The 23,408-nt window shown below is 33.6% G+C and overlaps 1 protein-coding gene across 1 annotated transcript in view; it reads right to left on the minus strand.

Annotated features, from left to right (window-relative positions):
- The window catches only part of LOC123707113, a 55,412-nt gene that overhangs the window by 12,507 nt on the left and 19,497 nt on the right, over positions 1–23,408 (minus strand). Inside the window, exons 2-5 of the mRNA XM_045656910.1 lie at positions 16,895–17,756; positions 14,130–14,316; positions 12,003–12,102; positions 11,726–11,834 (exon numbers count right to left, since the gene is read on the minus strand). Of these exons, the coding sequence (XP_045512866.1) occupies positions 11,726–11,834; positions 12,003–12,102; positions 14,130–14,316; positions 16,895–17,711 (1,213 nt within the window). The 5' untranslated portion in view covers positions 17,712–17,756. The remainder of the gene's footprint in view (positions 1–11,725; positions 11,835–12,002; positions 12,103–14,129; positions 14,317–16,894; positions 17,757–23,408) is intronic.

Genomic DNA, 23,408 nt, shown 5'->3' on the forward strand with positions numbered 1-23,408 from the left:
TGGTCCTGTATCGAAAACGGTGTTTCGCGTATTCGTAACAATAAAGAACTTTATAACATCCTAGATCGACGCCAACATAGTTCAATTCATAAAATGCAACAGGCTCAAGTTGCTGGGACTTCTGCACCGAATCGTGAATGAGAGAACCCCAAGGTCCTTAATAAAGTCACAACCCGGTGCCAGCAGAAAACCCGGTAGACCGATGCTGCGTTGGTGGGATGGAGTTTTGAAGGATCTCAAAACAATAGGGGTTTGCAATTGGAAGCGGGAAGCACTGGATATATAGCGAGTTGATGTTAAAAGAATTCAGAACGATTCAACATTCACGAGAATAATATTGTGTTTTATTACTCAAATTCTAATTGAGACTGAATCTTGATTCCTGTGTGTTTCACGGGAAGAAAAAATAAATAAGGTTTTGCTATCACACGAAAACAAGGACCACTTTTTATCCTATATGCATTCGTACCACAGATATGAAATAATTTATACTTTTTAGATCCATACCTAAAAAACATAAAAACGTAAAACACATCTTCACTCTTAGCGCTAAGTCCCAAGTGGCTGAATATCATTCTTACGCTGTGGCTGGATTGCTATATGAAACAATTTTCTGGCAGGAAATATAATTTTACGCTATTGTTTGTCCAGAAATAATTAACATATAAATAGCTTATTAATGATTTTAGTGTAATGAATACATTATAGTTTTTGTTCATATAAAATATTGTGATTGATTAAACACACTGCAAATATTAATAACGCCTCAAAGCCGATTTATCACAGTGTATGTCGTGTGTAGTTTTTAATAAAACTTCATAGCTTTTAATATCCTCGTATGGAAGAGCGTATCGCAATAATAAATTCTTTGAATATATAACAGCTGATTGCTTCCGCCCACATTCTATGATTAAAGGGAAGCTAGTTCTATATTTAACTTATGGTAGGTTAGTCGAAATTCGCATTTGAACATGAATATGAATATATCATGGATTTAGCAAATTTCTTTGAAGAGCTCAAAATTAATAATAATAACTTTACTATCAAATAGGGTGTTAATTTGCAGATCTAGCATTGGCAGAAACATAAATCTCAAGTATTGGAGGCTAAAAGCTGATTAGACTTTGACGTTGTCAATTTTCCAGCTTTATTTATAGAACAGGGGGCAAACGGGCAGGAGGTTCACCTGATGTTAAGTGATACCGCCGCCCATGGACACTCTCAATGCCAGATGGCTCGCATACGCACTGCTGGGATTTTACGAATTGTTACGCTCTTTTCTTGAAGGACCTAAAGTCGAATTGGTTCGGAAATACTTCAGTTGGCAGTTGGTTCCACATAGCGATGGTGCGCTGCAAAAATTGCCTTGAAAAACGCTCAGTGGAACGGCGGAGGTGATACGGGTGGAATTTTGTATTCAGCCTCGACTTCCATTGATGAAACTCAGCTGCAAGTATTAATCCGAACAACTCTTCTGAACACTCTCCATGGGAAATGCGGTAGAAGATGCAGAGTGACCTCACATATCTACGCAACGCCAAAGGGTCAAAGCGCTCGGAGAGGGGTTGGTCATCGAAGATTCGAACTGCTCTGTGACGATAATGACTGGTAACAGTGCCATTGCACAGATATATATATATATATATTTATTTATTTATTATCACGTCACTGCATTACAATATAAAAAAATGAACATAATTAACTGAAAGGAGCGCAATTCGCTTTCGAGCGATCTCTTCCAGGCATCCACTGTGAGTTTTTTTTTTAATTAGATAAGGGAGACATAAAGTGCAAAACAACATATTACATATAGTTATAAAGACGAAACTAAACAGGCACAAAAAAGAAACTTAACTAAAAAAGGATACATGAAAAATCAAAAGTAAAAAGTGTACATGAATCACGATAATTTAACATCAGTCTCACGTCATTTAGTTGTTAGTACTAAAGTTAATATACGATGTGGACAGGTAATGTTTGTACAGGAGAAATTTAAAGGAAGATGGAAAAGGAGCTAAGCGAATACGGACTGAAGTGAATGAGAGTAAGAGTTACGATATGAGATTTCAAGATTATAGTTTCGGAAGAGCGTTAGCCATAGTTTTGGGCTCCCATAGGAAGGAGTTTTAAGGAGTACATATTTATTTAACAGTAAAATAAGAACTTAAATAATTTGAAGGGCAATGGTCCCTTTGGTTTTGCGTCTGGCTTTTTGTCGCATTAGCTTTGTAAGTAAAATTTATTTATAAAACATTCCACGAAATTTGCGTTATTTTATAAATTTTATCTAATTGATCTTAAACAGTGCTCAGACTTAATTGCTAATAAAAAGGTCGTGAGAAATAAAGTGTTTTATGCCTATTAGATCCATCTTATAGCACAACATTTTTTTTATATGAAACAAATATTCTAAAATATTTTATCGTTGTTAAATGTAAATAATAAACACCAATACTTTGCACTTTGACCAGCCAAGTAAAATGCCATTGTATACAATCCTTTGAATAATAAAAGAGGCCGTACAACCCCGTAAAATATTCACGGTTTTGTTGCGAGAAAATAGTACTATAATCTCTGAGTTTATTTGGATTGTAATATGCTTGAGTTTCTGAATCCGTTAATAGTTTTTGGATAAGATATCGATTTCGCCGCGATATATTCCATCACTGAACGAACGAGTATTGATTGAGAACGAAGAAGTTAAACACAACCTCAGGGCAGACAGACGCATGATTGATTAACCACTAGTTACTTCCAGATATTAAATTAGCTAGCCACTGCTTGTCCCTCCCTCACTTCTTTGTAATTCGATTAATACGACAGCGATTTTTATAGTCAATATAAAAATGTAATAAAAATAACCCTTGCTTGTTCCCCGCTCCTGTAAACGTAAATAAATGGGCCGTAAAAATGAATTGAAAGCTTCCCAAGTTTATAGATCACCCTTTAAAGGCCAAGGTCTGAGCTACAAGTCACATACATAGAATTATGAAAGTAACTTTATGTTTTAAGCTCAAACTGGTACGAATAAGAAGGAAAAATACTCTCCTTCAACGTTGATTTTGTTATCTTTGGAGTACTCTTGGGGGTTCAAGTGCCTGTGCGATAATTAAAGGCTTAAGTTGGCGCCTGGCAGACAGTAATGGTGACCTCAGAGCTGGTGCTTTGCTCGCTCAACAATATCGCAATACAGCGAAATAATACCGCACACTTTGTCAATTTTTTTAGTTCTATTTATTGATTTTTAATTCTCATATATTCAGAAGCAAAATTTTATATTTTATACACGAAAATAACATAAATGTTTGAGAAGTCTGTAAATTGTTTTGGTGAGTTTGTTGGCTGGTGTAATCAGTACTGATTCTCTGTAACTTCTAGTTGTAGTTCCATTAACAAACTTAGTTTTTTGTACCAAGAGATGCCAACATTGCGAGATTAGTAAGATAATTAATTAAATCAAAATTAAGTACAGTTAACGGTATCAGCGTTTGTTTTCTTTCGCGTATTAAGGTATAGTATTTTAATAACATAAATTAATACAGACACAAATCACACAAAATCTAGCTAGATTTTAATAGATCAATAAACTGTGCATACGACGATGTCAAAGAAAAATAACAATAGTGTCTATTAACATTTCTCACTGATTCTATGTACGTGACGAGACGACACTCAATTCTTTAAATTGCGTCAGTCGTGGTGTCTAGAAGCCATTAGCTGACAAGCGTTCTCAATTATAAGATATCCTAAAATCATAATTAAACTCACATGACAATATAATAATAATTACCTTACCATATGGGCCAATTTTATGGATGACGTAAATGTTAAAATATAAAGTACGTAGCATAATAAGACATAATGTCTATTCGTAACGTGTCAGTACGTAGATTGCTTGAAACTTTTGTGAACGTTAATATTACGAATTTCTTTATATACTCAGAATTACAATTTTCTTACGACAGTACAGATAAAATTTTATGTATTTATCAAATATTACAGAAAAGCTAGTCGGCTAGTGAGATTAATATAATGACCATCATCAACATTGACGATAAAATATTGATAAAATACCATTAATGAAAATGAAATTTCATTGTAAGATAAAAGTCCAAGAACATTTTTATCCTAACTCAATTTCTCTCTAATCTAGTAAGTGCGTTTTTCCCACGAGTGTGTAGATCTCTCAATAAGGCTTGATATTTTTGTAGATACTGAAAAAACATGACGACGTTATCATTATCATCTTTACATCACCCGAGGGTCTTCATGCTTTTAAACAACTTTCGGTATAAAATAAATTGAAGCTTAAAAAGAATATAAAAGTTCTATTAATAGCCCTTTCTAAAAGCTTAAGGTAAATGTTATGGGATGTTCGTTTTTGCGTGAGTGTTTTGGAAGGTTTTTTTTATAGAACTGGGGCCTTATGGGCAGGAGGCTCAACTTATATTAAGTAATTCCGCCATGGACACTCTCAATGCCAGAGAGCACGGGAATCATCGAGCCCCGTACTGTGAAAGTAACTTATAGTTAAAAGCCGTAAATCGAAATTAATTTATTCATAATGCTATATATACTTATGAACGTCAATATTAAGAAAAATTTAAATGTAAATTAACAAAAGTACACAGTCATTTGCATGATTATAAAAAAAACACCTTAATTTAGTTTCTGTAATTGAAATATCTGGTCTGGTTTATAACCTCGGTCCTCGAAAAGATAATAATTTAATGGCAATTCAACATTCTACTCGCTTCTGATTCTAGTGCGAACCCCGGGAGCTCAATGCGCCGGACTCACAAGTTTTTTGTTGTTATGTTTTAAATAACCACGGTCCGAATTCGTTACCTCAGTGTTTATCTTAACCACTAGGCAAACGTTCTTAACTGTAAATTAATACCCTTTACACCAATTTATCACTTTGACAGATTTCTGAACCATCGAACACATTTTGGCCTTATCTTTCACTGCGGGTATTGTTTCAATCCCCTCTGGGTATTATTACAATGATAAATGGTTCAACCTACTATGCACTAACCTCTTTTTGGGATCGTACCCTATTTTCTCCTAGTCATTATGTTTTCTCTAGGGATATTCTATAAGAAAATCAAGTCTCAAATTTGTAATATAACCGACCGGCTTGATCTCTTGGCGTTGCGTAGAGATGTGGGGTCACTCTGCATCATCTACCGCATTTACCATGTAGATTATTCAGAAGAGTTGTTCGGATTAATACCTGCAGCTGATTTTCATCATCGGACGTCAAGGCAAAATACAAAATACCATCCGTATCACCTCGACGTCCGTCGTTCCATAACTGAGCGGTTTTTTAAGGCTGTATTTGCCGCGCACCACAGCTGCCCACTGAAGTATTTCCGAACCAATTCGACTGAGGGTCCTTCAAAAGAGTACAATTTCTTAAAGGCCGGCAACGCACTCGCGAGCCCTCTGTCAGTGAGAGTGTCCATGGGCGGCGGCGTCAGGTGAGCTACCTGCCTCTTTACAACAACATTTAATAAATATTTAAAGATGTATACATTATGTTATAATCTTCCTTAAAGTACATGTACATAAATTCTATTTTAAATTTACCGTATATATTTGATCCGTGTTGAGTTGTACCGAGTGGCTCGAGTGAACCCCATTGAAATTACAAACTATTTTCATTTTTATTAAATTGGGCAAAAACTTCTGGGGTCATGTAGCCCATGTATAATGTATTTATATCTTGCATTAATAATTAAAATGGAAAAGTTTTAATTATCGAATGGTTTTCATTGCTAGGTATCTTAATGGATATTATATAAAAATACATGTAACAAAACCTATCATATGAGTCGTTCTTAAGTTTGTGTTACACTAATTCAAACCTAGAACTGTATCTAGAAGATAATGTATAATGTCATAATAAGACAACATAATATATATATTGTTTTCAATAAATTATTATGTTAGCCTGCGTGAGTTCAAATTATTCCTGTTTTATTTATTGGCAATACTAATCCGGCCTAATCCATATCTTACCGGCCAAGAAAAGTATGTGGCAATGTACTATAATTTTGTTTATTTTAATATTATATATAAAATGTATCTCTCAAAATATAAAAACATGCAAATGTCTTATATGAGAAACAAGGAGAAAATAATCTAGGAAGACAATATTACTCTTAATAGACAAATATTAGGTGTAAAACCAAAAATTATTAAATTATGGTTATGTTTGTCGAATCCCTCATCTTAGCTTTAAGCCGGGTGAGATCCGGACCGGATATATGATAATGACAGTTTAATTTACAAACTAATTACCTAAGACTTTAAAATGGCATCCTCAGGTGAATGTTTTATATATATAAAGTAATTATCATTATTTAGTTATCTCTTTAACATGTTTAACTATAATTTGTTTCAGTTACAGTCACGTTTACCGCTACAAGCATCGAGTTAAACTATGTATTGATTCACATGTATCATAAGATTTATTTTAATAGCAATATGTTACCAGTAAATTTTGGGTATATGTTTTACCGGTGTAAAATTGTACATCGGGAATTAAAAGCAAATCCCATTAACACTGAAGATATGGGTGCAATAAAGTCAAGTACGTGAACAGTCTTCTGTGCCACACTCGCCGCCGACTATTTGGCTCTCATGTATGTCGGTTTTTCACGATGTCTTACTTCAACGTACACGAGTGTTATATGTGCACTTAGACGGAAACTTCGTTCGTGTGCAATTATGATCGAAACTACGACCATAGAGGATGAGAATTTCTGAAGCCGCTAAGTCATCACTAGTCGCGTCTACTACGCATCGCTGGAGTTAGTAATACATAATCATTTATTTATTTGCTATAAGTGCATTCGTTTCTACTTGGGCTAGTTACTAAATATTTTTAATAGTTTCAAGGCATTTTCAGTCTAAATACGTTTGGTATTAGGATGAATTTTAAGAGACTGTTGGGTAAAAGACATGCATGTTTTCTTTTATCGTACGAGCGATAGTACGTTGCGAAGAAAAAAATACTAATCCTGAAAATCGCACGGCTAACATGCATTTGTTACGAATAAAAGTAACAACAATTCTGAAAGAGTAAAATTATAAAGTTAAACTAAGCGAGTATAAAGCGTAAAGAAACTTACCACGTTTAACTGCCCCAGTTGAGTGAAAGCAAAAAATAATATAAAGTTAGCAGTGAGTAGATGAGAAGAATATGTTTATTAATATAATAGCTATTGAAGTTGGAAAAAATAGAGGCACTACAACGGTTGACTACGGTCTCACACTTCAACTGTTTCTTATTAGTTTATGACGAACCGTGATTCGAACTTAACTGAACTTAACCCTAGACCTAGACCATCGTGAGGAAGTTGCAGGGATCTGGTTAGCGCTGCGCCTTAATGTCATTTTCACACGTGTATATGCTTTCTATAACATATTTTATAAGTATCTGATTGTCCTCATTTGAACACGTGTGATGTTTTAGAAGAAAAAAAAATATCACAGACCGTAAAACGTTTTACTTTGATAACTCATTGTATTAGCCATGTTAACTTTAGTCACGCTGTCACGATAGTCTTATATTTGTAAATTATATGAACTCGATAATTACGCAACTTTACAAACACTAGTGAACGGATTGTGTGACTTTCAAAAATTTAATATATTTTTTTAATAGCTTATGAAGATCAAAAGAAATTAAATGATTCTAATGCTATCAAATCAGGGGCGTAGAATGGAAGAGAAAAACACCTGAATTGTATGAAATATAAGTTCCTATGAAGTTCCTGCTTCTCTCAGAGATATTTTAAATTATTTAACTTGTAAGTTGTTAAGTCTACCAAAGGCTGTAAAATGCATTTATAACACCAGTGTTTAAGTTTAAGTGATATACGGTGTACTAAGCATTGTAAATTGATTGTCGCTCGCAGCTTCACCCGCATCGATTTTGTGTATTGACAAGATTTTTTTACGAGAGAAATGTAAGTATTTTATAGTTGTTTTGGAACTAATTCATAAATAAATGACTTAATTAAACACATTATTTTCAAATAATTGCGCTTATTATTGTAGACTTAATTATTTTATAAACATTGCTCTTGGATTTAATTGACCAAGTATTTTGTTTTAGACAGCGTTTGGAAGGAGCAGCAACTATTACACCGTGTTCCATATGACATCTTAAGTAATTAATAATAAAAACAAAGATTTGTCCTCTATCAGCAGGAGGCATGGTGAAATAGGAGCACGCACATATATTGTCGTGGGAACAGCACGCAAATACATAGTCAAAATAACAAACATTCATTCTGAATGATGGCGTTAAAACCGTTAGTTCAGTCTCGGCAAACAAACCGAGGCACCCCAATAGCATTCCAAACGTATTTTTATACTGTATACGGAGCGTATTCAACGGATTCTACGGCTGATCCCATAGGCTGCACGAGTAAAATGATTGACAATATGCCTCAACAAGAATAACTTAATAATGACTCTGACTTAGGCGATAAAATCACCCACTATTTATTATGTTTGTATACAGTGCATTTATATGGACGTTGTTAAACGAGTAGAAATACTTGTTAAATAATGAACAATTTATTTATTATAACTACAATTTTGTGATGGTTAATATTTTAAAAAAGCTATACAAAATTAACAAATTTCAACTTGTTTTGGGCCAGTTTGAAAGTTACGTTAAGTCAATTGGCACAACCTGTAGCGTTAGCCTAAAGGTTATTTTTTAAAACTATGTCACATGAAAGCGGTTACTGGAAATATTAAAAATTCCATTCGTTTGTTAACTTCAAAGCGCAAGCAATCACGGTTGTGTCAGGACAAGTGTAAAGTTTCAACAGTAAATTTAAGCGAAAGGATTTGTTTTTTTAGTTGCGAATAGTTTCACGTTTTCTATTGAACCGTCGATTACACATGACCTGAGTTCGATATCATGGGAATAAATGCTTCTCTGGATTATATTTTCCGATCTATACTTGCAAATGTTTAGTAAAATTGTATTATATTTCCTTAATATACATAAATTTGCCATGTCACCTGTTCGCAATGATTAGTTTTTCTATCATAGTAGTGTTTGGGAACTTAAGTTATAGAATTGTACATTTGGTTCTAAAAAAAATTCTTCGGCTAAGTCTTTGGTCACTCTCTTGGTTTTAAATATATGCAGAATTTTGTTTTACAATTTATAATGTTTAAAAGCGAATGTAACAAAGAGCGAATAGTAAGTAAAAAAATAGAACACAAGACCAGAGTGTATTTCCCTTAATAGAGACTGTAAGGAGTGTTAATGGACAATTTCTTATGTTAAATTTCCCTATTAGTAAATTAGGTTAGACTTAAATTAGTCTTAAGGTCTTTATTTACTTTTGTTTTGTTTGGACTTCATAATAATAATGGCTAAAAGGTAATATTATGTTAATAGCTATAACTCAATTTTTTACAATACTAGTGAATAGTTTAAACTATAATGTTTGAATCCTTAATTCGATATTTAATAATATAATAATTCAGTTATCTCTGCTAGGAAATTTAAAAGAAAAATACATTTCAACCAAGCATATACTATCTGGGTACAGGTGACAGCAAGTCGCAAGGTATTAGCGAAGAATGAAATTTTAATGAGCTAAGAAGGTACAAAAGTTTCTCAATAAATTATTTAACTTCCAAATTGTATACTGCTATAAAATCGGCTTCCTAATATTATAGATTCCCTCAAGCTAAAATCTTTATAGAGAACTGGACAGACATTTGGCCACAATCAGCCTTAATGTTAATTAATATGCGATGCTCACGATCCCTCTGACAATGTGAGTGTCATTTAAAATCGTGAGCTTCAACCGTTTGCCCCTCGTACATAAAACATAAAAAAATATAATAATACAAGTTATATTTTTTTTTCATTTCAATTGAGTAGTTCCGAACAAGTTATTTTTTTTTTTCATTTCAATTGAGTAGTTCCGAACAAGTTATTATTTTTTTTCATTTCAATTGAGTAGTTCCGAACAAGTTATTTTTTTTTCATTTCAATTGAGTAGTACCTGAGATTGCAGCGTTAAAAAAACGAACTCTTTCAACTGCCAAAAGACTCGTGCGTCAAAGCGGAGTTTCAAAGTTAACAAAAGACCCGTCAGCCACGTGACGGAAGCAACAAGTTTTTAATCAACATAGGCTATTTTTATATTAATCAAACTCCTGAAATTCATGTACGTCTAATAAAAATAAATATTCATTTACGTTTGGTATATCAGACTAGAAATTTACTGATATATGAGACCAGATCTTCATTTCAAATTTGAACAGTATTGTTTCCATTCGAAAAATGAAAAAAAATTATATAAAACCTTTTTGAATACATAGCATAAATACTTTAATAAATTTTTTTTTGTTATTTTGGGGTTTCACTAATTAGAAGGATAGTAGTAGATAGATTTTCCATGTTAGCAAAGTACAGTAACAATCTAGATTTCTTTGTCTATTAATGTAGTTTTGTTATATGTTTCATATGTATTATTTATCTATGTAATCTGTTTTGGATTTGTTTATTGTCTACTAATAAATAAAATTAACCATAGATTTTTGATCATTCGTATTAAAAAAACTTAACAAATGAACGTCTTAGTATCTTGTAATTAGTTATATCGACAGTGTTAATGTTGTTAAGCAATAAAAACCTAAACATAAGGTTATTCAACACAACAATATTATTTAAACTATTTTAACATTATGGATAACTTGATCGCAGTGTACGAAAATAATTTATGCCACTAACATTTACGATTCGGTTACATTGGGAAAAATTAAATTCAGCTGAGTTGTTGCTTGTTATTCTAAGACAGGCGACGTTCTGTATCTCTCAATGGTTATAAAGATCGCGAGCCCAACATCAATGCCGAGTTTTGGTACAGCGCGTTACCGTCGCTATTAGTAATTGCAAATACTGATACAGCAAGGACTGTAGAAACTGTTTATGGGAAAATTGACCCAAAACGATGCATCATGTCGCTTATTCGACTGATGATGCTGTTGACTAATCACAATAAAGAGGAAGGTGACAGGCGTTTTGAACATACATATAAAGCGTGCGTGGTCACTCACGCTGAAAAGTACGCGAAACGTCGGAAAATTTAGAATTATGTAAATAACTATAAGTTTTAATACATAGCTTTAATCCGTTCAAAAAGTGTTTTACTTCATACATATAAATTTAATTTTTTAATCATGTTCATTCATCAATTATATTACGCAAATATTTTTTATCTTTGATAATTCACGTATTCATTGTCACTTTTTGTCGCACATACGTATATAAAAGATTAAACACATTCTTTTTTTTACCCCAAAAAAGGAAATAAATGTTCTTTGCCTTTAGACTCTACCAATCTAATTATGAAATTATACTGCATCCGACATCTGACAGGCGTCTGGTGACATTTAGACCTCATTCACCACCATTAACGCGGTATGGTTTAATGTTTCAATAAAAGCCTCTCCAAAGTACCGGAAAGATAATTACATCTATTGTACGAGAAATTCAGAATAACCGAAACAATATTATATAAATTAGCTATTTGGATACGGCTAGAAATGTATTTATTGAAATTTCTTAGAACAAATCTTTATAATAATGGAATAAATTAAGAAAAACACTCCTTAATAACCCATATAAATAGTAATTAAAAGTTCAAAAGACAGAAAGAACTTGAAATCTTACCCAGACTAGCATCATACGTGTTCATATACTCTGACGTCATGAACTGTGAGACCAGTGCCGTTTTGCCAACTCCTGCGTCTCCTAACAGCACCACTCGATATTTTGGTATCTAGAGAAATATGACTGCATGACTATCCAGGAGATTATAGATTATTTTTTCAAAAAGATTATATTTTTCTAATATTATGTTTTGCGTAATTTACAATTTTACTACGGGGAAAAACAGCATTAAAAAAAAAACATAAATATCACACAAAATTAAAAGAAAAATACTTACGGGATCCAAGTCGTCTTCATCGGGTGTGGTGAGGCTGCTGGAGTCCACGGGCCTGTATCCAGAACAACATGAACCATCGAACGGAGACCTATCTGAAGCCCTGAAAGCATTTTCTGGTTACAATTTTTATAATATAGTTTTCATTTCTCCACTAGGGACATCTCTGTATTGTGGCGGTCTTTTTAATCTTCCGTGGTACATATAATCCTGATCTATAATATCGCCTATATCGATCTATAACCTGCCTACAGACATTTTTCTTCGTCTTGTTCATTGGTTTCTTGATGATCCACTTATGCTTTTAAAATTGAATTAATTCTCAAATCAATAGGAATTGAAGTCAATCATCTCCTAAACAAGATTAAAGATTGCCTTAATGTGCCAGCAAAGCTGACGAATCTTCATCTTTATCAATGCAGGTTCATACTTAGTCGTCATCAAATCTGAAGATCAGTTCGAACCCAGGTTGTGTATCAATATTTTTCTATGTGCGTAATTGCACTGACGGTCAAGGATTCGATCATAGGGTAAAATTCAAGTATGACTCCAAATTCAACTGGTTTTTTTTATGTAACAGGGGGCAAATGGGTAGGTGGCTCACCTGATGTTTAGTGACACATTGCCATAAGGCACGCGTCGCTGGCCTTTTGAGAATTGCTATTTTCTTTTCTTAAAGTATCCTAAGTCTAATTGGCTCGGAAATACTTCAGAGGGCAGCTGGCTCCACAAAGTGGTGGTGCGCGGCAAAATCTGCCTCAAGAAAGTTTAGTGTGAAGACGTCTAGGTGATACAGATGGTATTTTGACTACTATATTTAGCGCTAAGTGATGTGTATAAATCTTTATTTTAAGCCCAAGTGTTGAGGAAGTGTATTGGGTAATTGCAATTGTTTTAAACGAAAATAATAAATTCTTTGCAAGAAATATTAAGGTTACAATCTTAAGTTCGCATATTCTGCCATACAATGGCGTGCATATTTGTCTTAAAAGCAATTTTACAAACATACATTATGATTCATATCATTACAGTAAATTCTTGTATTATATTTATATTTTTTCACGCAAATAATCAAGAACTTTAGTAGGAAGATCTTTTAATGTTTTTGGTAAATTATAATAAACCTTGATTGCCTTAATTAAACAAAGCTATTGTTTAAGCTTTAAGGCTTATGTTATGAACTTTCAGTACATTTAAGAACCCCTACCGTTACCCAAATTCTTGAATACATAATATCTTGTGCATTTGTCAAGAAAGCGATATAGGTCGGCATTAGCACGCGACTCTGTAATCAGTCACTTTTATCTGATTAGCACGGGTTATGGATATCTTCCGGTCTATGGTTGAATTTCTTTAGTCTATGATTGTGGGTAGACAGTAATTTCACGCACAACTGTCGAAAAATGATTTTTGTTTAGCAATTTAATACATTTTCAGTTTGATCATACTACACATTTATATCAAACTTTAACATGTACTAGTTGTTGTAATATTACATAAACACGAATATATTTTTAAATTCACTTCAAGGGTTTCCATTTCTAGACCAGACTCAAAAGACCTGTTGTCCGTTGTGATACGTATACGTAACAAATACGCTATGCGAAAAGTTCATTTGGTTTTGGTTGAAATAAAAGCGAAATGCTTAGTTTTCAACAGCGACGTCCGTAGTTCCACAACTGAGCATTTTTTAAGGTAACCTTTGTCACTCACCACCACTATGTTCGACTTTTTTATAATACCCCTACGTAGTAGCCTATAAGGCAGATTAGGTAGTTCTATGGCCGTGATGCTAGGCAGCAGGGGAGAGACATCTTCCTCTTCCTAATAAGGGAATTTATTTACTTAAAAGGCATCTCTCGTGATACCCGGGTATTTGACCTTGGGTCCTTCAAGAAAAAAGCATACCAATTCTTAAAATGCCGGCAACGTACTCACGAGCGCTCTGGCACTGATAGTATCCATGGGCAAATAACATCAGGCGAGCCTTCTCCCAAATTACAATTTAAAAAAACAATGTAATATTCGCGTAAGAAACAGACAAAACTCTTTCACACTACAACCAGAATGATTGTCCATTATGCCATATCATAGCCAGGATGGAGCCAGATGTAATCCACGTCTTCTTACCTGCTATTAGTTGAATTGACTGAGGTGTTAGAACGGCTCCGTCGATTGCATATAGAGTCACCGCAATTTACCACGCTGCCCTTATTGGTGATAGAGAACGTTCGAAGTCTGTAGAGGTCATCAGAAACCCGAGGGTTGTAAGGCTTCTCAGGTAGCGAGCAGACACGGGGTCTCGAGTGTTCAACAACTGTAATGGGTGAAACATAATGACATCAAAAACATATCTTGTAAAAAAAACAAGTTGTGTGATCTATCTAACAACAAATCAGTTAAGTTATTCAGTCCCTAATTAAGCAACCTGCTGTCTTAAGTTATTACGTAATTAGCTAACCTAACAACATCTTTATAGTCAGATACATTGACTTGACTTGTTGAATAGTAAGAAAACACTTTTTAAACGTCTTGAAGCTATGTATTATTATTATAAACTTATAATTATTGACATAATTTTAAATTTTATATATTATTTTAATTTTCCGACGTTTCGCGTGCTTTACAGCGGGCATGGTCACGGTGACTTCATCCGTTTGAAAAGTGTTTTCTTGTTGAATAGTTTTTTCTTGATTTATACACTAAACACTAATTGTATTCTAAATTTCAGGCTTCTATAAGAGGCTCTAGAAGTGCCTTAGAGTTTTGATTATCGGCCAGTCCACTGACTGACAGAAGTAATAAAATTTGACAAGTTATAATACTTAAACTCATGGTTCAAATTTAATGTGATTTGAAATATACCGTGTTGGTAACTGAAAGCTTCTAGTCCTATGGATGACGTTATAAGGGGTCGAAAATGCCTTTTACTTGACTTGGTCGGCGCATTGCCGTGCCCCCATATGACATAAATATTTTTATGAAACGTAATAAACATTGTCATACTGTATTCTAGTAAAAAGTTAACAAAATGCATTTAATATAGATAAATGTCGCAGGTTCTTATCAGATAGTGTCAGTCAGTTAGTCATTTGACAAACGGGACCTATGTGTTAGTTAAAGGTTTAGTTACATTACCTGTCCACATCGTATCCCTAAGTTTCTTACTAACTACTAACTGAAGTGAGACTTATCTTAAATTATCGTGATTTATGTGTCTTTTTAGTTTGTTTTTTTTTGTTCCTGTTTAGTTTTGGCTCAATAAATGTGTATAAGATGTATTTTTGCACTACTTGCCTATCTTATGTAATTTAATACATTTTTATTTTTTCTTTACTTTCTTAAGTTGCCTGGAAGAGATCGCTCGTAAGCGATAAGGCCGCCAGTTGCCCTCCTTTTGATTTAATTATGTTTAATTTTTTTTATATTGCAGTGTTACGAAGTGTAAATAAATAAATTACAAAAAGTTCAAAAATGTTTTTAATTTCGTAGGATTTATTTTATATGAGATGTAAGATATTTCATCCGTGATACGAAGCATGTTATGAAAATTGTCATAATACTTTTTTGCCGGGTTGAACTATTGTAGAAATACAAAGAAAGTTTCCATAAGTTTCAGACGTAAAAGTCGACATTTGATCCCAAAAGGTCAAACCACATCGTTAAATATTTTAGATGCTCAAAGATGCCAACGTAACAAGGACTTTTACGACTTTGAAAAACTTTGTATCAATGAGCACCAATGGGGACATATTTTTACGATTCGTATGGAATCAGTGTTAACCTATTGATTTAGCATGAAAATCTCATCGAGAGGTGTCTGTTCATCTATAGATTTGCATACTGTGCGCAATCAATATTTTCGCATGTAGAACGGACCTGATGGAACTTTTTCGACGAATCTATGATTTTTATTACTATAAAATAAAAAATTTAACTGTTTATTTCTGTAATTTTTATATGTACTACTGTTATATAAAAACACTACAGCTTTTTACATCTGGGGCCTCAAATATCTGTATCGTTTTCGTGATCATTTATTTTATTAATAGGTAATACACGCCATCGACTTTTTGCGACGGCATGCCATATAGAAAGTCCATTAGTCCTCCGGGATTAGAGTCGCACGCTGAAGCCAACACTACTTTGATATGTTGTAATATAAAATATAATATTGAGAAAAACAGCGAAACATATGGTATACGAAATTTGTCTTATTAATTTGGCTCCACTAAAACCTCACGAAAATTAATTATTCCACACCTTTCAAAGCGGCGTTATAAAACAACAAAATGGCGGCTTACGAGATTAATATTACGGAATATTATTTTAACACACCACTTAAAATAATTAAATTATAATACATAATGAAACAGATTGCTCATTAATATCTTGACGTCGAGGCATATTTATTACGTTATACTTTTATTTTATATAATATCTCTTAATTATTTTTTAATTCAATATAATCTTCATCCATAATAATATACAATTATATGATAGTTAATGCAATACAATTAAGAATACAATGCGTCATACCATTTGTTATATATCGATTTCATTGTTAAAGCAAATTTATATAGTATATTTTTTTAAGTAATAGGAGGCAGACGGGCAGGAGCTTACCCGATGTTAAATGATACCGCTGCCCATGGACACTCACCTTTCAAGAATTGGGACGCTCTTTTCTGGAAGGATCCTAAGTCGAAGTGGTTCGGAAATACTTCACTGGGCAGCTGGATAGCGGTGGTGTGCGGAAAAAAGTACCTTAGAAAACGACCAGTTGTGGAACGACGAACGTCGATATGATACGTATGGTATTTTGTATTCTGCCTGGACGTTATATTAATTTGTCTTCTACGATCATATAATTACTATATTTAGATTTAACTCACCAGGCAGTTCCAAGAAATTTGATGTGCGTCTCTGCCGTCCACGGACCGTATTTTGAAAATTCAAAGGTCCTATATCTTCAACTGAATCGCAATTTGATACCGTTGAATCCCTTGATCCTCTTCTACTTGCTAGATATGCTAAACCTCCTTTTACAGAACCCCTTCTCATAGGAGAGCATGGTCTGCTGATGCTTGTTGACCTCGTCTGCGGAGTGTCATCAGTAAAATCCGTTAAATCAGACGTTGACTTGCGGCAAGCTCTTGATGATGTTGTCGTTGCTTCGTCGTCAGCATCATGCATTAACGCCGATGGGGTACCAGCCATAGCATCGGTGGAATCATCAGTATGGCTGGATATAATGCTGGGTGATGTCACCATGCGTGGAGAACTCACTGTGGAAGTTGAGCTGTATAATTTCCTGGTTCTGTTTGGTGATACATAACCAGGGTTTGTGTGAATGTGCACGGGAGGAGGTTTCGGTGACCTGGATTTCTCTCGCCGATGGTGCTTCAATGAAGTCGTGTAGTGGAGGCCTCTGTCGATATGGCAAGGGCTGGAGTGTTCGGATGGAGACTTTGGGGGGTTGAAGTTGAAATGCCTCGGGCTCATGGGACTTCTGTGCCCGTGGGCAAGAGGGCTTTTTGGTGGAGCATGCTTATCGTAACTGCAGCCAGATTGAGGGGTGTAGTACCCTGAAGATGATGTGCTCGAAGTTATTGATGGGCTTTTCTGCGGAAAGATGAAATGCCGTGGGCTCTTGGGTGTCAGGGGTTTTGGGGAGATAGGAGGATAACCGCTGGGGCTGTTTACTGCCATTTCGTTTCACCTTTAGCGTCTCGGTTGAAGAAACATTTCCCGCAGCTGAAAAGAAAATGAATTATGAGATTGGAAAAGTTTTCTACTTCAGTTTTTTATTTAGCACCTTAGTTGATGTCAATAATATATCAAAGATTGAATGGTGTATATATAAAATTATGTAATTATTTTAACGATCACACAACACTGACTAATAATTGTCTAATAGTCTATGATAGTAATATGCTTAAAAATTAAATTAGACTAGATATTACGTGCTTGTTTAATTTATTATATTCATACTACCTCATAATACACTAAAACCTTTATAACGCTGTATATGTGTTATTTACGGGCTTATTATTAAGGTGACCTATTTGTGAGGAACAAAAGAACTTCATATTACACGTTAAGCGTTAAAGATGGCCGATAAAAAACTCATATCATACGCCGTAGTATTAAAAGACATTATATAGGACTCTTTAGTAATATGAGACTTTTTTATTCATGTTTATAATCTTAAATATAATTATTGCGTAGTTACGAAATTAAATTTGTTTGTAACAGTCTTATTAAGTGCTCTAACCTTTGCAAAGGTTATTGATATAAGAAACGGGTTTAATCATATTAATCATATTATATATGTCGGAGCACTGGTGTCTAATATCATTATAGTTTAATAACATCAATGTCAAATTAATTAAAAACTGTTCTGTGGTTTATTACATTAGCCAATATTACTAGATTACAAAATTAACGATTATTTAACAGTTATAGTAATAGTATTGTCATAGTCTTTATTATTAATGTTAGACTTATGGCGTCAGTGTCAGCTGCCATTGTCATTATAATTTAAGAATATCAATGTCAAAGTTTAACCATCGATAATAATAGTGACGCCACGGTCATTATTATTATTAAAAGTAATTTAACATAACTTTACGCCTTTGAAACCTAAAGACAATTAATATTGTGGTAATATTTGACACTCTTTCCTTTGACTCTGTAGTCGATTCGGATTCAGTCGAGGAACGAGTTCACGAAACGTCACGAAACTTGTCTATCAACAATTTGGATTGCTATAGATACAGGGAATAGTTGGTGCTTCCGCTTAGTTCAAACTAAGCAGAATCCTTTAAAGAGTAGACTCTTATATCGAAATTAAACGGCTGATACCAACAAACAAATTTTTGACGAAGACATATTTAGGAAGATAATCTTCAATAAGTTATCGGCAGGTCCTGTCTCTGTTAAAGTTCAGGTCGTGCTTTCTTGTAATTGTGCAGGTCCTCGTTTATGCGTTTGTTAAAAATCGGATCCCCGACCCGATCTTTGCCTTTGTGTCGTGACCTAAGCATTGCTAAAAATACTAAAAAGTAGAAAACGTCTCTTCTGTCATTTATCAATTTCATAATGTCATTAAAATTTACGCAATGCGTGGGAGTGGCTCTTATTCGAGTAATTAGCGCATCCACTTAGCGACGCGGTATATCATCTACTTTTTTCTATCCACAAAACCTCTACAATTAGACTGACTCATTAAAAAAGAAAGCTACCTGTGAAAATGACACAATGACACCCATAATGTAAGTTTTCTTACACAACATACTCTTAACAAATCGTTAATAAATAATAAAATAATATGGGGTGTAAATAAGCGAGGACGATTACGAAGTAAATAAATAAAACAATGATTAGAAGTTTTTAAGTAATGTTATAGCATGAATAAAAATACATTTTGTTAAAAGATTTTTCTTATTGTGAAATAGAAAACGAACACATGTTACGACTCCTGCTTAATTTACTATTTTTATATCAAAATATTTATTTCTATTTCAACAAAAATTTCCACACATCGCCTTAAAAAGTATTGAACAAAATACCTTTTCCAATTACAATATACATGTCTTCAAATCAGATAACACAATATTAAATTCACATCCATACTTACATGTATACACCTATTTGTATATCGTAATGTAAACGAAAAATGAATTTGGCAATTTCTCAGGTAAAATATCTCATTCCATTGACCCCAGAGGTTGGTCTGATACCTACCCAAGTTTCCATTATGATTCAGAAATTGTGTTTTCTTTGTATTAGGTTTGCGGTGCGAAAATTGAAATCACGGCGTTATTGTGCAAACTTTTATTAATTTTCACAAAATTTGACGTGCAAAGTTAAGTTTATTATTGTTGGCTTAATAAAGTCGCTATGATTAGTTTTTAGTTAGTTTAGTTGTTAATTTCATTATTGCGATTTTCTAAGTTTTTTTAGGGAATTTTTGATAGACCGCTACCACTTGCGAGCGTATGTAAAAATATATGTATTTCTTGCAGTAGTTTTAGTATTCATTACTCTTATTTTATTATTTACTGAAAACTAGCTGTCTTTGGCAGAATGATCACATTATGCTGTGGAGCAGAATTCAGTTTTGAATTTTTTTTTAATTTTCTGCTTTTATTATTATAATATTTTGTGTGTTTCTGTTTATGTGTCTCGTTAGTAGAAAATATTATGTCTATAGATACAGCGGCGATATCAGTTAAGCACAGCAGATAATTTCTCTCTATTCAACAGCCAGCTCTGAGCGTCGTGGTCAGGATCTGGAGCGGACTGTTCCCATCTGTTTCCACCGGTTTCTGTCCAGCGCCTCTTTTGTGTATAGTTTTGAGAACGATGAGTCTTTCACTAGACCGGTCCATCTGGTTAATAAACAGCCATATGATCTTTTGCCTTCTGTGATCAACCAACCACGATCAACCAGTTTCGTCGCCTCTGCGCATTTTATGGCTGAAATAAGATACAATTCGCTGTCGGCATATGTGTATTGTGTGTGGATGTATTGGTGCGCTTCAGATAATAATCCAGTACAATATGGGTCTTAGCCTCAGAATGAATGATGATTTTTATTTTTTTACAATAAGACAGATCAGCATTCACAACACCAAGTCATTGTTCTGATCAATCACCATATGTGGCGATGATGACCGCCAAATTTCAAAAGGAGATGGCACTACAATAATAATAATTTTATTAAGAAAAACACTTTTTGAACGGATTAAAGCTAATGTAGTAATTATTAAAAGCTTATAATTATTTACATAAATCTAAATTTTCCGACGTTTCGCGTGCTTTTCAGCGTGCGTGGTCACAGGCTTTAATCCTTTCAAAAAGTGTTTTTCTTAATGTGTGAAAGCTATTTAAACAAAAGACAATACAATAATTTTATTTATTTTCTCCCATATAACATTTACTATAAGGAGAAGAAGATTAAGTGAAGATCAGATTCGGTGTCTGCCACTTGTCGTCAGGTTTTTGGGTAAAATAAAACTTTTATCGGTGAAAGGCCCTTCAAAATGAAGCCAAGAATTTATGGTGATCAAACGTGCAGGTGCTAAGTATGAAAATAGAAAAATGCAAGTAGTTTTTCTTTGATAATTTGGTGCCGTAACCACTGTATGGAGCAGACACAGTTTTGTGCCTGTTTTTATTATATTTTTTACTTTAAAGGCAAACAGATGATAAAACTTCTATTCATACCATATTTCTGTGTATGTTTAATTGCATTATTTTGTTTATTCGCATGTGAATGAATCACACGTCATAATGAAAACCAAATTAACATTTATAACTAATAAAGTGACCCTTAACGGCCTAATAAATTCTGATATTATGTCTGTTAAATTTTAATGAAAAAACTTTTCACTGAAATTAATAGCGTTCTGTGGTTAAAATTCAAAAGAGATGTGGGACGTAGTAACTATGTTAAGTTTTTTGAATTATTATATTTTAAAAATCTCTTGAATATATTTATTTCAAAACTCCCATTAAATAAGACTGACTTTAGAAACAATAAGATATTGGTTGTGTGGTAGGTAATTGTCTGTAACAAGTTCACTTAAGTTAGTATTTAGTTATTTTTACACATTGACAGACTCTGAGTTCATCGTTTGACAGTTTACCCAATGGTTATAATTACAGATGAGGTGAACATCTTTCCCATACACACCGATTTATAGGTATTGTGCTGATTTTCCAACAATGCCATCACACCTGGTTAAATAATCTCTCTAAATTATATCGTAAATCTGTCTCAAAGAAAAATTTGTTAATCGTTGAGCGAATATTATTTTCGGGTCGATCCATCTCTCTTCGAAAACAAATCTTCTGTTTGACGTTGATGGATAACTATAGAATATTTTGTTACTGTAATAAGAATACTTTATATATTGACTTTCAAGTTTTTATTTTAACCAAAAAGGTCTGTCCGACCATAAATAAAAATAAACCACTTTAATTGCACTGTTTTAATTAATTTATTTTTTCGTCATTGGGTAACAGATAGAGATGGAAGAGTTTAGTTGAAAGAATGCAATTAGGCAGATTTAATTATATGTAGCGTCAGGCCCCGACATTGTTAAGATAACAAACACAAAGAATTCTCCCAATCACTTGATTTATTCCAATTCTAATTTCAGTCTCTTAATTCATTACGTTAATTAATTCAGTCAATTAATTCAAAAGGTAAAGATTTCAAAGGCTATTCGGTAATTACCTAACGTGTGCACCGGGCAATGGTCGACGAACGACTGCCTGAATTGTGCGCGCGCGCTGCTTTATATTGGTTCTGTAGTGGGGATGGAGTGACACATCGTACGATCGTTCGACCAATTGCCCGTTACACGTTGTTTTACAAAACATTGATAGTGGCGCCATCATATAAATAAGGGGTCTAAATATTGACAAAATGAGATTGGAAACACACATATTTTGTTGAACCAGCCTGATAACTGGAAATAATTTCTCCGTTCTCCGTTTCGAAAGAACGTATCGATACGTGCAGAACAACAATTTTTTTCAATTGATAAACATCCATTCGCCTTTCAACCCACACATTTTCTATACATATTTTTTTTGTTTCTGCAATAAATTTCACAAAATAACGTGTGACTTGACATGAATTACAATTTAGCCTATACAATAATAATGGCTAATAAGTATTATTATGTGGACTTAATGTTTTAACAATAGTCTTAATTTACTCCCTAGGAGTTACCGAGTACCAACACTGTTTTGCTGTACTTTTTATATATCCCTTCTATTAATTAGAAGGAAGAAAAATATATATATAATACAGACTAAACATCATACAGTCTACATCAAACGCAAGTGATTCTGGGGTACCGAGTGTACCTAACGTACAATTTACGAAACCATAAAAAACTTAAGCGAGCCCTGAATTATGCGTTGTGTGCTGTATAACACATTACCAAGTAAAAGTTGTAAGTGAAAAACCACCCACAGTATTATAAAAATAGTTGAAAGCCTAATACATTTGAAGTTTGAAAACGACTCGAAGACGTAACAAGAAAAACCTTTTTACATCATTACGACAATCGCTCCAGTCTATTTGAGCGAAGTGCTGAATTGCAAAATGGCGTGACTAAAGAAATTATCATTCATACGCATACATATTTATAACATAACTAAAGATTTATTGCGATTCCAGCGAAACGCCACCTTGTAAAAGATTTATAACAGAAACCCAAGATGTCCTGACGAAAGTAACTAAAAGCTAAAATCTTTATATTAGGTCCTTACATATGAAATTGGCGTTTTGTATGGGAGGAACAAAAAGTCGAATATTTTTAAATATAATATATTTAATTAATCAAAGTATGAACCATTGTTTTCTATGCACTTTTGCCATCTCAT

The sequence above is a fragment of the Pieris brassicae genome, chromosome 3, assembly GCF_905147105.1.
Source record: "Pieris brassicae chromosome 3, ilPieBrab1.1, whole genome shotgun sequence".
Lineage (NCBI taxonomy): Eukaryota > Metazoa > Arthropoda > Insecta > Lepidoptera > Pieridae > Pieris > Pieris brassicae.